The sequence below is a fragment of the Molossus molossus genome, unplaced genomic scaffold (genome assembly GCF_014108415.1).
Source record: "Molossus molossus isolate mMolMol1 unplaced genomic scaffold, mMolMol1.p scaffold_m16_p_3, whole genome shotgun sequence".
Lineage (NCBI taxonomy): Eukaryota > Metazoa > Chordata > Mammalia > Chiroptera > Molossidae > Molossus > Molossus molossus.
In genome coordinates, this window is record NW_023425366.1 from 96,823,193 (window position 1) to 96,843,326 (window position 20,134).

The 20,134-nt window shown below is 47.3% G+C and overlaps 1 protein-coding gene across 1 annotated transcript; it reads right to left on the reverse strand.

Moving 5' to 3' along the window:
* Positions 1-1,715: 1,715 nt before the first annotated feature.
* Positions 1,716-14,359, reverse strand: ACTL6B (actin like 6B). Its single transcript, XM_036279920.1, has 14 exons — positions 14,271-14,359; positions 13,736-13,812; positions 13,366-13,531; positions 12,963-13,063; positions 7,400-7,497; positions 6,609-6,703; positions 6,437-6,543; positions 5,657-5,746; positions 5,462-5,523; positions 5,237-5,351; positions 5,044-5,124; positions 4,849-4,944; positions 4,557-4,643; positions 1,716-1,883 (listed from the first exon to the last, which is right to left on the reverse strand). The coding sequence occupies exons 1-14, from the start codon at positions 14,293-14,295 to the stop codon at positions 1,803-1,805; spliced, it is 1,281 nt and encodes a 426-aa protein (XP_036135813.1). The 5' UTR covers positions 14,296-14,359; the 3' UTR covers positions 1,716-1,802.
* Positions 14,360-20,134: the final 5,775 nt, after the last annotated feature.

Here is a 20,134-nt window from a genome sequence, read left to right on the forward strand (position 1 = left end):
GCTCCATTCTCGTGCCCCCTCCTGAGTCCTGCAGGCTGTCCCCCACCCCCAATGATAAACCGTTTGTGGGAGCCCTGGGAGGGCCCCTTATCAGTCCTAGCAGGCAGCCTGAGCTCTGGCATTTCTCACGCCCCCCCCCCCCCCCCCGCAAAGAGTAGGGGCACAGCCCGGCCTCAGTCCAGCCGGCTCGATATGGCCCCCCAGCCCAGGTTAGAGGAAGAGGGGTTGTACCCACCCCTGCCAATCCTTCCACAGTCCCTGTCTAGTCCCCTTCCTGCAAAACAATCAATTTTTGACCTTGGGCAGACTTTGGCCTCTCAGTTCCCGTCAGGGGTGGGGGAGGAGTACTGATGGCTGGGGAGGGTGGAGATATGGATGCCCCCATCCCGCTCCTGCTTCCACCCCTCCCAGCGTTCTGGGGACCCTTTCCTAGGTCCTCACCTTGAAAATCTCTGCCCCTTCTCATCTGGCTTGCAGCCCCAATGCCCCAGCCCTGTATCACGTTAGTTGCCCTTTCTGTCTGGATGTTGGCCCCAGTGGGATCCTAAGCTAAAGGTGCCACAGTGATGTGACCTGGAAGTTTGATCTGGCCATGTGGGTGTCTTGTCTCATGGGAATCAGGCTGAAATTCAGGTCTCAAGCTCCTACTGATGCTGGGGAGGGAAGGGCATGAATGGTAGCACATGGTCAGGCAAGACCAGTGAGTGCTCCAGTGAGTGTCCTGGAGCCAGGGATCCGTGGGTCAAGGCCCACCAGACATTGGTGGAAAGAGTCCTAGCCAAAGTATGGGCACAGCTAGGTGAGCCTGGACAGTTCATGATCCTCTTTGGGCACTTCTGCCTTTTTGGTGACTAAAGAGCTTGGATCAAGCGGATTTTGACCTCTTTTAGATCCAGGAACACATCACAAGAAAAAACCGCTAAGTTGCACTCACAATTTCAGGCAGGGGGCGCAGATCCCCACCCACCCCCTCACCCCCCCGCGGAAGACCCCAGGACAAGTAGCTCTGGAATAGAAGAGCTCAGGGACCTGGTGTGGGTCACCCTTGGGAAACCTCAATTACTAGCCAAGTTGGGAAAGAAGTTTTGAGCTGCTGGGACTCATCAGTGCCCAGTCCCCGCCCCATTCCTGTCTCCGCCGAGAGCCCCGAGAAGAAAGACTAGTGTAGCCCCGGCTCACCTCAGCGGCAGGTCCTGGGGTGTTTGGGCACAGCCTCTCCAGAGGCCCGACACCCTGCCCACCGCAGACCCCACCTCCGGCCCGCCCACTCCAGGCCCCACCTCCGGCCCCGCCCCCTCCTCTGGCCTTGCTCCTGCCTCTGCAACTTCTCTCCGGCAACCTCTTCTCACCTCGACTGGGCTCCTCACTGGGCGACTTACACTGCGCTCTGCCAGGGTCCCGTTAAGTGATCCTCTCTGGATCGCGGCTTCTTTCAAACCTGAGGCATCCGTGGCTCCCGCGGCTCCGCCCTTCCCGCAGACCTTGCCCGGGTGTCCACCGTGGGGTCTTCAATGGATGTAGGTGTGGCCCTCCGATAGCCAACCCCCAGACCCCTGCACCCACTCCCCACCTCCAAGGAGTCCAAACTTTATTTTTCTTAAAACATTTTTTACTCTTTTCAACCCAGAAACATCACAATCTAAGAGGACGAGAGGGGCGGGAAAAAGAAAGGGGCGATGGGGTGGGGGTGGGGTTAGGGGTCCTCAATTGCCCTTGAGGAGGCCAGGCTCCGGGAAACCCTCTCCCCACTTTCGCGTCCCCTCCCCCACCAATGCGGGCCTGTGAGTGGGGAGGAGGAGCCCTCAAGGGCACTTCCGCTCCACGCACTGCTTCCCGCCTTCTTCGTATTCCTGCTTGGAGATCCACATCTGCTGGAAAGTGCCCTGGGTGTGGGGGACGACATCGGCGGTCAGGGAGGCCTTGAAGGAGTCGGGAAGCGCCACCCCACATTCCACCCGTGCAGGAAACCTTCTTCCTGGTTTCCTCCGCTCCTCAGTCCCACCTTCCTTGGCAACAACCTTCCCAACCCCTCACCTCCATCCTCCCACCAACCCCTTCATATTCTGGGGGCTAATACCCTTCTTCATATCGTTCATTCACAATGTTGATTCATTCATTCAACAAGTATGTATTGCACATCTGTCTGCTCCGTGCCAGGTGCTTTTTGTGAGCTGGGTGGTGGAACTTACACCCTCAAGCCAGCCAACCAGCACTCCAACAATCGCCACCACCACACACACACAGACACACACATTTCTCCTCCACCAGGTGGCCTATCACTCCATCAGGCCTTCTAAACTGGTCAAGTCGTTCTTCATTCCCAAGAAAAATCTTTATTCCACCCTCACCATTTCTGTACCACCTAACTTGTGATGGACTTGTCTCCACTCCGGTGCCCCACCCCCTATGGAAACTTGCCCCTTGAGGGTCTCCTGCACTGGGCATCTCAGACTGTCTCTTCTCTTTGATGGTTGCTCTGTCTCTGCCTGAAAGTTGGTGCCTGTGTCCATTGTTCTGTCCCTTTTTCTCTCCTTGGGTCACAGAACAAGGCTTCCTGGACCTGCTTATCCACTCCTGTGACTTCTCATGAGCTAAAACCCACCCTTCCCTCCAATTTTCCTTGCAGATCTCGGTGCTGAGTGAAAGAGCCATACTCAGCTGTCCTTTGGATACCTCTTCCTGAGTGTCCCTCAGGACCTCAAACTCAACATATCTACCACTGAGTTTATTGTCTTAACCCAGTTCTGGCCCAAACCTGCTTCTATAGTCTTTCTTGCTTTCTACACTAGCACTGTCCAATAGAGCAGCCACTAACTACATATGGTTATTGAGCACTTGCAATGTGGCTGGTCTGAATTGAGATGTGCTCTGTGTAAAATATGCATCAGATATGAAAGACGAAGTCCAGAAAAAATAATGTAAAATATCTCAATGATTTTTTATATTGATCATACATTGAAATGATATCTGGACATATTGAATTAAAGTATATATTCTTTAAACTTAATTTCACCTGATTCTTTGGACTCTTAAATATAGCTACTAGACATTTTAAAATTGCACATGTGACTCACATTACATTCCTATTGGGCCTCATCCTAGACTCCTTCCCTCTTGCTTCTTGTATCCAAATAGAGTCCACATTCTGTCAGTCAGATCACTGATAAGCTCCCAGACCCACTCCCTAATATCCACTCCTTTGTCAAACACCAATCACAGTGGAGACCACTGAGTCAAAGTGAGCTTCCTGAACTATAATTTGACTGTGTGTGCCCACTGCCTTTGGTACTGCCAGCCTCTGCCCATGGTCCAAGCACCCTCTCTCCCTCTTTGCCTCATGAGTTCTTACTCAGTCTTCCCATCTCAATTTGAATACTATTCACAGGTGTTTCATGATCCCTGAACTGGATCAGGTCCTTTCTTAAAGGAATACCCTCACACTTTGTGGTGATTTCCTGTTTAATCGTCTTGGTCTCTAGACTATCCCTGCTTGTGGAGGCAGGGACTGTGTCAGGCTGTCTGTCCACTTCCAGCACACAGGAAGCCCACAATAACTGTGTGTGGCTGACATGCTCAGCCTTGAGCTAACTTCAGACTGTCAGCCTCCTGCCTTTCTGACCCTTCTTTCTGTCTCCCTGGGGGCTCACCCTTAGGTGGATGTCCTCCTTGTCTTATCATCGCTCTGATGTCTCCTCTGTGTGGCTGGCACCCTCCAGATGCAGTTTGCATCTCCAGCTCCCTGCTCAATATCTTGCTTCTGCTCTAGCAGCAAGCCCAAACTGAACTCACCACCTACTGAACTCACCACCTACTGCTCCAGAACCAATCTGCCTGCCTCCTTCTCTAACTGCTCCTTGCTCTTCACCCCATCCCTACTGCAACCCATGCTTCTAGGACAATATAGCCTCCTTCCAATGTCCCCTTGCATCCAGCTCACACCCGGATCCTTAAAGACATAGTTGTCTCACCCTGGCCAGTTTTCTCAGTGGTTAGAGCTTCGGCTCATGGACTGAAGGGTCATAGGTTCTATTCTTGGTCAAGGGCACATACCTGGGTTGCAGGTTCAATCCCCCCTCATGCTCCCCCATGCCCCCCCAAGTTGGGGTCATGCTGGAGGCAACCAATTGATGTGTCTCTCTCACATTGATGTTTCTCTCTCTCTCCCTCCCTCCCTTCCACTCTATCTAAACAAAAAATCAATGAAAAAAAGTCTTCAGGTGAGGATTAACAACAACAACAAAAGACAGTCTTCTCAAACATGCCTGTGACTATCACCCAGCCTTGCTCCAGAACTTCAGTGTTTGCTCTCTGCTGAGTACAATGGGTGCCTCATCCTGGCACACAAGGCTTCCACAGTCTCATCCCAACCAACCTCTCCAGCCTCCTGTTCCTCTGCTCCTTGATATGTGTCCTGATGGAACATTAACCCTTCTGGGAGCACTGACTGCCCTTTCTCAAAAATAAATGTTTGTTGAATGAAGAAATGAGGAAGCAGGCAAGGCCCTGGGGCTCTCCCTGTCCACAGTCAGAGCCAGGCCAGAACCCTTCCCACTTACCAGCGAGGCCAAGATGGAGCCTCCAATCCAGGGGCTGAATTTGCGCTCCATGGTGCTGTTGCTGGCAATGAGTTTCAGTCGCATGCTCTGGGGGAGAAGAAGGGCTGGGGGAAGCAGACACCTGGGTTCTGGGAAAGGACGGGGCTGGGAGTGGGGAACACTCAGAAGCCACAGGGGAAGGGGTCTGCTCTGGTGGCCAGAACACTAGATGTTTGGGAAGGAGGAAGGACTTGGTCCTGAAGGGCTACACCAGGATTGGAGTCCAGGGCCCTAGCTGGGGGTGGGCTCCTACCGGTGGGGTCTTCTGGGAAAGCTCTCGATTGAGCCTGTCAGTGAAGCCCTGAAGCAGTGTGTTCCCACCAGTGACAATGACACTGCCATATAGGCCCTGAGAGCAGGGAGGAGCAGTAAGCAGACAGGAAACAGCCTTTCCCTGTCTCCCCACTTCTCCTGGATCCCTTTGTCCAGCTGCAGGCTCCGGCCTCACCGGGCGAATGTCGATGTCACACATGCCGATGCTGGTGGTCACCACATGGCCCACACCTAACATGGTGTTCCCCGAGAGGCCCTGCAGAGAAAGGGGACCTGGACTTTGGGCCCTCTGCCCCCTCTCCCCAGACTCCTATGACCCTTCCCAGCCTCCCCCACACCTCAACATTTGGGGACCCAATCAGTGCAACCTTGACATTGGAGGGATCAAACAGGCCCTCAGGAATGCGGAGCCGCTCAGCGCCATAGTCTGTGTTGTAGCCATTCGGCATCTCATAATGCACTGTGGGCATTTGTGCAGCCACCCTGCCCAGGAAGGAACAAGACATTGGGATGCTCACAAAGGACCAGAAGAAGTCCTCCATGAGCCCCAGGCCTGCCCTCTTTCCCACCCCCCAGCTGTGGGCCCCACTCACTGCTCATCATAGGGGGAGTCTGAGACCTGCAACACGGAGGCCTGGAAGTCCTGGATCACCTCCTGAGAACCGAGGGAGGTGGTGAGGGTTGGCCACCTTCCTCATCCCCCCGACCCCATCCCACCTGCAGGGCCCCTGTTCCCTCATAGCAGGGGACTAGCAGCTAGGGAGGGGTATTCCTCTCCAGTGCCTCACATTGCACATGTAGTTATGCCAGGACTTGGAAACCTGGGGTAGCTTCTCCTTCTTCTTCCAGTTTGGGGGGGCGCCCTCCCGCACGGGTTCCTGTGGGGGCACAGCCTATAATCATCCTTTCTCATCCCACATTTGCCAGCCCACCCCACCACACCTGCATTCCTAGCACTCACTGGCTCTGCAACTAACAGTCACTGCTCTATGGCCCACAAAAGATATTTTTCTCCCTCCCTGTTAGAAGAGGGAGAGTGGAAAGAACCTGTTCTCACATATGCCATGCATGCAGTGGGTACAGCTGATCTGAAAGGCCTGAGAGAAAGCAAAGGGAATAGGGAATACAGTGGGAGATGAGAACCTTAAGGAAACAGCCTTTACTGAGCTATGTTCCATGGGGTGGCCAGAGCAAACCCATGCAGGGAGTATCTTATTTGACATAGCAGCCTTATGTCTGTTATTCCACTTTACAGGGGAAGAAAATAAGGCTTGGGAAACTTCAGTCTCATGCTCTAGGTCACACAGATCTTACATGGTAGAAGCAGAACTTGAAACTGAGCCTGTTGGACCTCAGAACTCACCACACTGGCCCTTCACATCCTGCTACCAGCCGGCTGTGCGACCTAGGCCACGTCCCTCAGCCTGTCTGGATTTCTGATGTCTTGATTGCAAATTGAGAAACTGGACCCAGGGTCCTCTGGAGGCCCTGTTGCTCCCCACTCTTATATCTAACAGAATAGTGGGTCAACAGATATATGAGTGCCCAGGATGCCCCAGAGGCCCTACCTTGGCTGCAATCATGTAAGGTGGGATGATGTCAATGGCCATTTCTTGGAAGAGCTCCCGGCACTGCATGGAGATGAAGTCCCCTGCCAGGGGTGACTTGACGATGCCTAGAAGTGGAGGGGTATCAGGGCCTTGTCTATCAAGGCACTCCCAACCTAGGCCAAGGCCCCACCTTGCTGCAGGACGTAGCCATCATGAACTGGAATGGCTGTGGTGTGGGTGGCCCCACTGTCCAGCACCAGGCCTGTGGAGCGTCCGTTTGCAAAGCTGGCATGGGATAGGTAGGTCAAAGAGACAGAAGCAGCAAATGAGGGGCAGAGACCCAGGTCTGACCTCATCACTCTCTGCTATCCTGAGGTCCAGCCCATTCCCAGTCTGCAAATTTTTCTGTTTGTGACCCATCTGCTGGAGGAAGGCTCCTGAGACCTCTGTCACTTTTCCATCTGAATCACAACATCTTCCTCTATTCTTTCCTTCTGAGCTCCCAGCCTCTCTTTATTCTTGGTTTTATGTCCTATGGGCTCCTTGAAATTAGGGGCCATATTTCCCCAGTGAGTAGCACAGGGTTCAATGCAAAGCAGATCCTTAAAAAATTAATGCTGATTAACTGTTTGGGAAGGTAACTCCTCAGTGTCATATGCTCCACCTTCCTCTCTCCAGCCATAGCCCCTGCCATCCACTTGGCTCAACTCTCTCTCTCTCTCTCTCTCTCTCTCTCTCTCTCTCTCTCTCTCTCTCTCTCTCTGCTTAACCTGATCCAAGAAATGGGAAATGGCTGCTAATCTGGTCACCCCAGGGCCCAAGGCATTTAGCCCACAGGGGCTTTCTCTACTAATGGAGTTCATGAGGGTGTCTGCCCCTCCTGGACTTTACTTCCATAGAATCAACCCAACCCCCAGCTCAGCACACCACACACCCATCCTGGCCATCCACCCAGGCAGAACAGCTCAACCCAGAGGATACGCAGTTAGCACAGCTGTCTTGCATAAGAAGAAGGCAGGAATGTTGTACTGTTCGAACATCAATTCTGTCAGCTTCTCCCGCTTGGCTCGTGTGTTCCACTGGAGAGAAAGTGCAGGAGGGGAGGATTCAAGAATGGATAGGCACAGACTTGTGCACCCCTTGCCCATACACACACACAATTTTGATTGGGGATAGAGGTCAGTCCCCTTGACCCACATAGACTTTTAGAATGTGAGAACTATAAATAATTTCTTTTTAAATCCTCACCTGAGGATATTTTTCCATCGATAGAGTGGAAGGGAAGGAGAGAGATAGAAAGAGAGAAACATCGATGCAAGAGAGACATATCCATTGGTTGCCTCCTGCATGATCCCTACTGGGGCCAGGGATTGAACCTGCAATCCAGGTATGTGCCCTTGACTGGAATCGAACCAACAACCCTTCAATATGTGGGCCAATGCTCTAACCGCTGACCAAACCAGCCAGGGTGAACTATAAAGAGTTTTAAAGATCACAATCCAAACCCAGCTGAAGAAAACAAAACTCATAGAGAGAGAGTGACTTGCCCAAGATCACATGGAAAGCTCTTGGTAGAGCTGAGACTAGTCATAGTCTCTTGACTCCTGGCCCAGTGTTCTTTATTATATACTATACACATTTCAGGCTCCTCCTAGCCCCCAATATGTCTCTCTTCTTCCCCATTCTGGTCATTTCAGAGGCAAGAAAGCTGGAGATAATTCTGGGTAAAAATGGTGTATTGAGCCCAGCAGTGTGGCTCAGTGGTGGAGTGTCCACCGATACACCAAAAGGTCGCTGGTTTAATTCCTGGTCAGGGCACACGCCCAAGTTGTGGGCCAAATCCCTAGTGGGGGACATGCAGGAGGCAGCCAATCGATGTTCTCTCTCATCCATGTTTCTATCTCTCCCTCTCCCTTCCTCTCTCTGTAAAATCAATAAAGAAAAAAATTTTAATGGTATATTGAATACAAATATCTAGTTTTATTCCTTTCCAAGACCCCAGCAAAACTATAATAAAGGGGCAATTTAAAAAGACATAAACCCACAAACACATGAAAAGATGCTCAATGCTGATGGCCATTAGGGAAATGCAGATCAAAAGCACAATGAAATACCACTTCACATCCACTAGGATGGTAATAATTTGAAAAAACAAAATAACAAGTATTGGAAAGAATGTGGAGAAATTTAAACCATTGTAAGTTGTTAGTGGAAAGGTAAAATGTTCAGCCACTGTGGGAAACAATTGGCAGTTGTTCAAAAACATAAATATTGAATTACCATATGACCCAGCAGTTCCACTCTTAGTTATAGACCCAAAAGAATTGAAAACAGGTACCCAAATTAATCTTATACACAAATGTTCATAGCAGCACTATCAAAAATAGCCAGAAATAGAAACAACAAAATGTTCATCAGTGGATGAATAAACAAATTATGGTATATCCATACAATGGAATATTACTCAGCCATAATAAAAAAATAAAGTACTGATATATACTACAACATGGATGAATCTCAAAAACATTATGCTAGGTGAAAAAATACAGACACACACACACAAAAATTACATATTGCATGATTCAATTTCTGTGAAAAATCCAGAATAGATATATCCATAGACACAAAAAGTAGATTGATGGTTACCAAGGGCTGGGACAGGGAGAATGGAGAGAAACTGCTCTATGAAAATGGATTTTCTTTTGGGGTGATGAAAATGTTTTGGAACTAGATAGAGATGATAGTTGCAAAACATTGTGAATGTATTAAATTGCTAACATTAAAAAGGTTAATGTTATGTGAATTTTAGCTGAGAGAGAGAAATGCCCTCAGAGGTTGGGAATAATAAGAAAGGAAAGAATGGCAACATATTTTCAAAGGTTGGAAATCAGATAGGTGAGTGGTTACTGACTTAGCAAACAGATCCAAGAATGCTGATTCATAAGCCAATAGTGGAAAAAACCAGGAACAACCTGTGTTAAATTGCAGAATCCTCACAGGGCTCAGGAATTGGTAGTTTCAGGTATTTCTGGAAGTGGAAGTCAAGGGAAAGCTAAAATAATATTGTTTGAGGCTATGCAAGTAACAAATCCCTAAATGCTCTCCCTAATTCCATATCACAGGGCTATTACTCTCTTTAATCTCAGCAGAAAATGGAAAGTTTACCCTGGACAGAGTCAAATGGATATCTAAACTGGTGGGACACTTGACACAATTTGAAGTGAGGACATCATACTTAAAATGGGAATTAAGTGATACAATGCATATAGAATGTGGTGAACATTAGCCCTATTCTCTCATTTGGCTCTCAGAATGGAGGTCCCAAGCCTGTCTTTAGGATAGAAATCTTTCATGTGGGTTACATCAAAGATCTAAAGAGTCCAATGATCAGAGGCTGCCTAACATCCCAGTGAGAGCAACCTACAGCAAAGATCATAGTCAACACATCCCCCACCCCCAGCACAGTTTCCTATCAGCTTTTTTTATTTTTTAAATCTTTACCTGAGGATATTTTGCCATTTATCTTCAGGTAGAGTGGAAGGGAGGGAGGCAGGGAGGGAGAAAGGGAGAGAGAGAGAGAGAGAGAGAGAGAGAGAGAGAGAGAGAGGTTGGCACGACCCCAGCCAGGGCTGGGGAATCTAACCACAACCCAGGTACTGCTCTTGACCAGAATCGAACCTGAGACACCGGCCGATGCTCTAACTGCTGAGCCAAATCAGCCAGAGCTTCTTATCAGCTTTTTAGTCCCCCATCTTAATCATAAACAGACAACCAAGGATTTGCATAAATCTAAGAAAAGCCTCTAAAATCAAATAGAGACCCCTAAAAAGGGGCAGGGGAAGAAGAAAAAAAAAGCAACGTAGAAGAACAGAAATTATGCAGGGACACGAAAACTTTCAAAAACAAGAACAAAATTTATAATATCCTTATGAGATAACAGATGATATTACACTCATAAAGCAAGAATAGGATGCTCGCCCTGGCCAGTTTGGCTCAGCGGTTAGAGCATCGGCCTGCAGACCACAGAGTTCCAGGTTAAGGACACGTACCAGTTTGCAGTTTGTCCCTGGCTCTGGTTGGGGTTTTGTGGGTGGTAACCACTCAATGTGTCTCTCTCACATCGATGTTTCTCTTTCCCCCTCCCTCTCTCCTTCCTGCTCTATCTGAAGACAAATGCAAAAAAAAAAAAAAAAGAATAGGATGCTCTAAAAAGTAACATTTGTGTAACAAAAAAAGAACTCCTGAAAATTAAAAATACAAAAGCAGAAATGAAAAACTCAATAGAAGGGTTAAAAAATAAAGCTGAGGGTATATTTTGGAAATTAGAGGAAAAAACAAAGAGGTGGAAAATATAAGAATTAGAGAACCAGTTCAAGAGGTGTAGAATCCAAATAATAAAATTTCCCAAAAGAAAGAACAAAGAAAATTGAGATAAATAATTAATTTAAATTACTGAATTAAATAATTACTGAATTATTTTTTCACTGATTGAAAAACATAGATTTCTAGATTAAAGTGACATATTGAATGTCTAGAGAAGTGATTTTCAACTTTTCCATCTCATAGCACACATAAACTAATTGCTAAAATTATTCAACACACCAAAAATATAATTTTTTTTGCTGATCTGACAAAAAAAAGTGAATATAATTTTGATTTATTCACACTGGATGGCTTTTGCTGTATTGGCTTTTTTTTTTTTTTTTTTTGACAATCTAAGGGAAAAGAGGTCAGTGTACCTGATTAAAGAGTCAGGTATTGCATGTTTTAAAAATTCTTGTGGCACACTAGTCGAAAATTGCTGGTCTAGAGCAATGGATGAAAATAAACCAATATAATAATGTGAAATTATAGAATACTGAGGACAAAGTGAAAATTTTATAAACTTTCAGAAAGAAAAAAATGAAATCAACAGATCAGAAATTAGATGTCTTCAGCCTTCTTGATAGCAACAATAGATGCTGGAAGACAATGGGGAAGTGCCTTCAAGATTATGAAGAAACATGATTTCCAATTTGGAGTGTTATACCTAGGTAAGCTATCAGTACAAGGTCAGACATGCAAGGTCTCAAAGAGTTCACTTCATGTGACTTTTCTAAGGCAATTACTGGAGAATGTGCTCCATGAAAGTAATGGAGCAAATTTTTAAAAAGGAGTCATGAGCTACAAGAAACAGGATTTTTAACACAGGAGAGAAGCAAAGGGATTTCTTAAAATGACGAAAGGAAGGGAGATGTCAGGATGATAGCTATGTTCTCTGTGTAGAAGGCAACCAGTTCTAAATTGAGCAAATCAGTGGGTTCTTGGAGAGATTTCTTCAAGAAGATGAAATTAACAGAATGCCTAAAGGAATTAATGTTTTGAGAAAAATATAAATAACTGATGAATAATTTAGGGTCACACTATTAAGTAGATAGAAAACTATGCAAAATAAAAATCAAGACAATTTTTAGTTCTAGGGAAAACAAAAGGTTGTGCAGGGAAGGAAAAGTATCCATAGTTTATTGCCTGACTCAGCCCTGATTAGCATACACAATAATAACAGTGTAAACCCTGAATGTTGATCTTAGAAAAACCTAAAATACAACTGTACTTAAAGGTGGGAGTAACAAATATGTGTGGTGTGGGCTGGGGGGAGAAAGAAAGAGAAATGCTCATTTTCTAGCTCGGCCATTGTGTCTTAGTGGTTCGGTGTCGACCCATTAACCAGGAGGTCACCGGTTGAATTCCTGGTCAGGACACATGCCCAGGTTGTGGGCCAACCGGTGTTTCTATCTCTCTCCCCCTCTCCCTCTTGTCTCTCTAAAACATATATATATATATATATATATATATATATATATATATATATTTGGAAACTCATAGATAATGCCTAAAACTAAAAAATCCACAAGTAACAATTTAAGTGTGTTAGAGATATAGAAAAAAATTAGCTAAAAGAAAGAAAAGTAGTTGCTTCTGAAAAAAGAGGAAATAGAAAGAGGAGGGTATGCATAGCAAGTTTTTTTTTATCCTCACCCAAGGACATCTTTGCATTTATCTTCAGATAAAGCAGGAGGGAGAGAGAGGGGAAGAGAGAGACACATGGATGTGAGCTGCCACCCACATGACCCCAACTGGGGCCAGGGACAAACTGCAACCCAGGTGCATGCCCTTAGCGGGAACCGAACCAGGGACTCTCTAGTCTGTGGGCCGACGCTCTAACCGCTGAGCCAAACCAGCCAGGGCAGGTTTCTTAACATACTTTATAAAGAAAATTGATTTTTTATGTAAATACCTATGTAAGCTATACTGACAAAAATTTAAGTTAAAAGGACTTTATGAGGGAAAAAGTGGATAAGGCTGACTCAGGGAAGGATGAGTGGATAGAGTAGGAGGAGAGGGCTGGAGACTAAACCAGGGAGGAAGTAAAATGGTTGAAGAACATGTGGTTGGAAAGAAACTCTTAAAATTGAGGTGGAGTGATTAATGGCAGTGCCTTGAGGATAGAGGTGAATGGTGGACCCCAGGGTTGGACTAGGGAGAGGCTGGATGAGGCACTTACCGGGGCCTCAGACATGAGCACTGGGTGCAGGTTTGGCTCAGACTTGACGTGTTTGCTGTAGGTGTGATCCAGGATGGCACGGAAGCACTCCCAGTCCTCGACTGGGGCCAGGAGACCAGCCAGAATAGATGAGGTTGGGCAGTCAGGGGTCCAGAGACAGAAAGGAAAGGAAGGAGAAAGAGCAAGTCCAGGGGAGGGGAAATGAGATCAGCTCCAGTGGCAATCCTCCCTTTCCAGGCATCTGGGAACTGGACTGGGAACTGGGCAGCAGTGGGAAGCAGTGAGGGGATCCCTGGGACTTGGGTAGCTGCAAGGAAGATTCCATGGGTGTGGGGTGCTGTGTCCTGGGTTGTGGGGTGGGCTCCAGGTCTGTGTCAGGAGGCAGTGGGTGGGGACCCCTTACTCATGCCATTTTTGAGGGGTGACATGACCTCCGCTCCATCCCGAGGCACATGCAGGGCGTTGGTGTCGATGTGAAAGATCTTCCCTTTCTTCTCTTTCTCCCCCTCCAACTCCAGCCCGCCCCCCTCCTCAGCGGCCAGCAGCCCCACTGTGGTAGGGAAGTCAGCCTGAAGGAGTAAACCGACAGGGAGAGGGATCAACCTCTTGCCCATGTCCAAGCCCTCGGCAGGGCCCTCAGCCAGCCCCTAGGTTTACTCCCAGATACCCGCTCAACAAAGTTTCTCTCTGGGCTGTGAGAGCCCTGGGTTTCTGGGAAGCCTGGAGGGGAGTCCAGAGGCCCTAGGATTTGGGAAGGGGGCTGGAAGGCTCACCTTGGGGCAGTCCTCCCCAGCGTACCCAGCGCGGACTGAGAACGAGCCAATGTCAAAGACCAGCGCCCCCACCTCATCTGTGCGGGGAGATAGGAGTGTGAGGGAAGTCTCTCCCAAACTCTCTCCCCCTGGTTAGTTTCGAGGAGAGGTCAGGACAGAGCTAGTCTTGCCACCTTCGACACTGGCCCTGGCAAGTGGGAGATTGGCTTGGAGTCTGGGGTGCTGGGAATGGGGATCAAGCTTCCAGAGTCCCTTCTTGCCCAGTGGCCTTGTACAGGCCACTCTCCCTGCTTGCAAGGAAGAGGCTGGGCAGTGGTGGGTTGAAGGGTGTAGAGGTTGGGCCGGGTGCGCGCGAGAGTCCAGGGGAGGACTGAAGGTTGGAGTGGCGCAGGACCCAAACCCGGGGTTGGACCCACTCGAGCACCGAGGTGACAGGCCCCGTGGTGCCCAGAGCGCTGGTCGCGCCGGTTCGGGGCGCTGGGCTTTAGGTGAAGCCCCGCCAGGCTTGGGAGCCCGAAGCCGGAGGCTCGCTCACCTCCGCCGTAGACTCCCCCGCTCATAGTGCCCTCTTAGCGCTGCTCGCGGCCCGTGGGCAGCGGCGGGATCAGCACCGAGGTGGCCGGACAGCTCCCGGGATCCCGGGCGGGGCGGGGCGCGGGGCGGCCAATTGGGAGGCCGGATCCCCCGCCCCCAACAGCACCATGGATTGGCTATGAGGAGAGACAATAACCCAGCCAGGGGCCGCTGCTTTAAAGGGACAGGCACCACAACAGTAGGTGGCAGAGAGAAGATTAGCAAGGAGGATAAGACTGGCCCTAAAGGATAGATAGGCAGAGAGCAGGAGTACCCAAGAGATGTAGATCCTGTCCATGTGGATACCAGGACTCTGCAGGGTGACTGCTGCTGGGGCTCCTGATCCAGATTTTGAAGGGAGAGAGAGAGAGAGAGAGAGAGAGAGAGAGAGAGAGAGAGAGAGAGAGAGAGATCGAAGTGAGAACAAGACATCTATCAGCTGCCTCCTGAGCGCCCCCTACCGGGGATCGAGCCCAAGCCCATAACTGAGCATGTGCCCTGACTGGGAATTGAACCAGCAACTTTTTGGTGCACCATAACACGCCCAACCAACTGAACCACACTGGACAGGGCTGCTCCCTTACTTTTTAAATTGGGATCAAGGAGAAGGCACTATCAGCCGGGAGAGTCATCCATCCTCAGGCTCCTGAGAAAGGTTCTGCCATACCCAGGCCTAAACAAAAACAAAATCACCAGGTGAGAGAGGGACCAGAAGAAGGTGAGGGAGATGTAGGGGAGGGTGTGTGTCTCCATTTTCTCTGTTTCTTTCTATCTTTGTCCTCTAAAAGCCCCTCTATTCCTTGCCTGTTCCCTGGTGCTTGGGCACACATGTATATACATTCACACATGATGCTCAGCTAACCCAGCTTCAGCTTCCTTTCCCTATTCCTCTATTTTCATCTGTTCTTCTTAGAAGGCATTGATTAAGTAAACAACTAGGAGGCTTCTAAATTCTTCTGGACTCCTAGAATGAAGCCATCTCCACAGGAGTTTTTTTGTTTTTTTTTTCTTTATTAATTTGAGAGAAAGAGGAAGAGAGAGGGAGATCAAAACTGATGAGAGAGAACATCAATTGGCTGCTTCCTGCATGCCCCCCACTGGGGATTTGGCCCACAACCTGGGCATGTGCTCTGACCAGGAATTGAATCGGCGACCTCTTGGTGCATGGGTCAACACTCAACCACTGAGCCACACCAGCTGGGCTCCACAGCAGTTTGATAGCGAAGATGAAGGAGCAGCTCTGACAGCTTGGCTTAGCTGTGAGACTCTTATATGAGTGTATATGTAGGTGTGTGCTTGTATGCATGTGTTTGTGTCAGTATATGTGTGCATATGCATATGTATGTGTGTACATATGTGCATGAGAATACATGTGTGTGTTGGGGTCACTTCCGCTTACTTGTTTGGGTGTTGGAGGAGCATTAAGATCAGAGATGACAGATGAAGAGGGTACTATATGATGGCAGAATGTCCCTGAAGGTTCTCTGTTCACCAGATGCCCACTCTGGAAGGACAAACGGTTTGAGCTGGCTCATCGGTAAACCCCTGGCAACCTGGGTATTTCACATGCCAAGTGTTGGTTCCAAGTCCAGACCTGGCTCCCCAGACTGGAGGAGTCCAGGCTTTGAGGGGAGGGATGACCTATAGGGGAGAGAGCTGACTCAAGAGCTGGAAAATTGAAATATTCTTGAGTGACTTAGGTCAGTCTTTGGCTGCTATAAATTGAGGCTTGAATGAATTGGATGAGCCCCTTAGCCTCTCGGTGCCTGCATTTCTTCATCTTTCAAAATGTTGTAGTGATGATTAAAGGGACATTGGAGGGGAAAGTGATTCTATTTACGGCCTTCATGTCTCCTCTTGTTGACATTTAATGATGTTTCTTCACTTCTCCTGTAAATTTACTTTGTCAATTCCCACTACTCCTACCCCATCCCAATCTGGATTTTACATTCAGAAAATGCCCCAGTTGAGAGAAACCTTACTGATCCAACTCCTAGATTTTACAAGGATTTCCCCAGATAGAGGCAGAGCCCTTTCTTGGGTCACATAGCCAACTGGGACAGAGCCAGGACTAGAACTCACATCTCTTGTCAGCCAGTTAACAAATGACCTTGTTTCATAACATCTTTTTGTCCTCTCAAAGCTTCATCGTTCCCATCTGTAAGACAGCAGTAGGACTCAACCTGATGCCAGAATTAAGTGCGTGGCCAAGAGCTGGGCATATAAGACTATTCAGTAAACACTGGGTCCCAAGAATGTCCCTGGGGAGTTTTTGAGGCTTTAATGTTATAATTAATATGTTAGAAATCTGTAGTCTATCTGGTAATGAGAAATGAATTTTTCTGTGATGGTTGGTGGAAAACTTAGTTGATTAACTACAGGACTAGACTTGATTTACCTCCCAGTAAACTGTAGCTGATCTTCATTTGTCATGGGATTTGACATGCTATTCTATTGTATCATGGAAATAGTTAAGGTAAAGGTATTAATATATTTAATTTATCCATTCATTGATTTAACAAGCATCTTTTTCATCTATGTGCCAGGCATTGTGCATGGCTTGGGAATACTGCAGTGTATGAGATATCCCAGCTCTCAGAGAGTTCGGGTGTAGTGGGGAGTTCAGACATGCATGAGAATGGGGTGAAATGGAGGCCCAAAGGAGGGAGGAGCCACCTGTCTCCTAGAGTCCAACAAGGCTTCTGGAAGTGAGGTTTGAGCTGAATTGTGAAGGATGAATAGAGGTTCAGTGGTGAACAACGTGTGAAAGGTGTTCCTCACAGAGAATAGCATGTGCAAAGGTCAGAGACTTGAACATTTCCAGCATATATGGAAATTCTTAGGAGCTCAGTCTAGAAGGAAGGTTTGCTATGAACTGATGGCAGAGACCACAGTTCTCATCTCAGGGGGAGATGAGAATGGAATAGCAGTAGAAGACCAATTCTTTCATGCCTGAACTCTATTTTTATTTAGTAAACACAAAACATCTACTATATTTCAGGCACTGTTATAAATGTTTTACAAATATTAAGTAATTTAGTCCTCATAATGACCCAATTATTATCTGCATTTTGCAGGGGCAACAGGCATAGAGAGGTTAAGTGACTAACCCCAGGTCACTCAGCTTGTAAATGACAGCTGAGATTTGAACTGTAAAAATATTGACCCTGGGGAAAATGTTGCCATGCTTTTATTCATTTCATAGATGTTCTCTAGGTGCCTGATAGACAGTGGGAATAAATGGTTCATATAACTTGATGCAACTGTCATCAGGTTTAATGTCTATGCTGGATGATAAAACGATTCAATAACATCATCTGGAAGTTCTCATATTCCAGGCCCACATTCAGGTTGGCCAAATCTGAGCACCTAGTAATGACATCAAAGCCATGGCCAGTTTTTCCCAGTGGTTAGAGAATCAGCCCTCAGACCAATGAGTCGTGGGTTCGATTTCGGTCAAGGGCATGTTCGTCACTGGCCCTGGTCGGGGTTGTGCGGGAGGCAACCAGTCGATGTGTCTCTCTCAGGTTGATGTTCCTTTCTCCCTCTCTCTCCCTCTCTCTCTCCCTTCCTTCCTCCCACCCTATCTGTAGATAAATGGAAAAATATCCTAGGGTAAGGATTAAAAAAAAAAAAAGATGGTAGGGCCAGGACCCTTAAACCCCACACCTTGAAAATGATTTGGCATCTTGTGAGGGTCTGCTCATTGCTTGGTGAGCCCTCCTTCAGCCCACTGACAAATAAACCAAGAACTTTGGCTTCATGGGGAGCCCCTGGCCAGGGGTGGGAAGTGCTCAGAAATAAACAGTCCAGTAAAGCTGCACTAGGAATACAGCCAGCATTGCAGTGGGGCACAAACAACAGTGTGGTCAGGGAGACTATATTGAAACTAAGCCTGAGAAAATGACCTGAATTTTTCTGGCTGACAAGGAAATAGAGTTGGAATGGGGATGGAAGGCATTCTGATTGAGTAGAGGATACAAGACCCAGTCTATGTATCATGCAAAGAAATTTGGTCCTGCTCATGGATTCAGTGGGGAACTATCACATGGTTTTGAACAGCAATGTTATTTGATCCAATTTGCATTTTAGAAAGATATCTCTGACAGCTATTTGGTAGGTTGATTAGAGAGGGACTATCCAAGAAATAGGCAAAAACCAAGGTAACAGCAGTTGGCACACAGTAGAAGAGATGGATTCAAGCAATATACAAGAAGCAGCATTTACAAATATATCCACCAGTGATATAGACTGCTAGCCTTACATCAAGAGCCATCTTCTTTCTTTCATTTTTTTTTCCCCCAAAAATTACACATTTTTTTATTATTGAGAAAATCTCATTGTTACATCGTTACATTGCTAGTCAGAGAGATGCTGCAGTGATGAAGAGAGTCAATGCTGGATCAACCAAAGCCCTCACTTCTACAACATTCATGTACAAAGAAATAATGTTCAACATAGCCCAATACACCATGCTTGGTTTTCTTAATTTTCCTTTTCTTTTTATTTTTTTAAAATGTTTTAGCTAAATATGTGGCTTAGTACATTTCCTAGCTTTCCTTGCATCTGACCAACTCCTGAGCAGAAGTTAGTGGTGTCCTTAAACAGGAAAACACTTGTGCTTCCCACCCCACCCCCCTTCTCATTAAATGAGATTCAGATATGCCAGTGGAAGCTTCCTGGGCCACAACAGACACAGAGATTGATGCTACGTGTTGAGGATGAAAGAGATGCCCCACAGTCTTAGAGGATCTATTTTGGGGTTGTTGCTTAAGCCATTGAATTTTTGGGTCTCTGTTATAGCATTTTGGACTGTACTACCTAGTTGACCATCCTTCAGATATGTATAATGAGGAAGTGAGAAGCTCCTGTATGGATGGTATTAACTGCACCAAGAGATTCAGAGACAGGGTAGGGTGAGGTGGAAGATTAACTTAGTTTTGAATATGTTGAGTGTGAGATGTCTGAGAACAGAGGTGTAGTAAATGTTTTAACAACCTGCTCTTTGGGAAAGAGGAATCCTGATGTGAAACATTTGCTGATTTCTGTGGTGTAAATACCCTCACCATGATGATTATAAGTCACTATTATAAGCATGACTTCACTGAACAAGGAGAAGTGGGGAAGAGGGGTATACAATAGGATCTCGTTAGCTGCTCTGAGCTGGCACAAGTTGACTCTAGGACATCACTGTCCGTGAGCATTCAGATGGAGATATTCAGTCTGCAGTCAGACATAAACCAAGTCTGCACATGAAGAGAGACATCTGGGTTGCAGATAGATGTTTGAGAATTATGAGCAATTAATTTTTTTCCTCACCCAAGGACACTTTTCCATTTTTTGTTCAGATAGAGTGGGAGGGAGGGAGAGGAAGAGAGAAAGAGAGAGAAACATCGACGTGAAAAGGACACATCGAATGGCTGCCACCCACATGACCAACCAAGGCCCGGGACAAACTACAACCAAGGTACGTGCCCTTAGCAGGAACCGAACCCGGGTCTCTCTGGACCGCAGGCTGACGCTCTAACCGCTGAGCCAAACCAGCCAGGGTTTATGAGCAATTAGAGACTAGTTAAAATCACAGTAATGGATAAAATCACCAGTGAATAGCACAGAGAGTGAAGAGGCTGAAGTCAGAATCCTGGAAAAAGCGTTTACAGAATGCCATGAGGAAGGGAAGAAGATCAAAGAAAAGCCTGAGAAAGAACAGTCAGAGGAAGAAGGAAGTATCCCATTACCTGTTAGAGCCAGGTTCTCCACATGTCCTCCAGGGCTTCTGCCTCCTTAGAGAAATTGGTCATTGATCATCCCTTACCTTTCTGTATC

Coding starts and splice junctions, on each gene's coding strand:
- ACTL6B (XM_036279920.1), bottom strand. CDS start 14,295: ATGAGCGGGGGAGTCTACGGCGGAG. Junction 5,125..5,236: donor TTGATCCCTCCAATGTCAAG/GTTGCACTGATT, acceptor CTTTCTCTGCAG/GGCCTCTCGGGGAACACCAT. Junction 1,884..4,556: donor GCTCCATCTTGGCCTCGCTG/GTAAGTGGGAAG, acceptor CCCCACACCCAG/GGCACTTTCCAGCAGATGTG.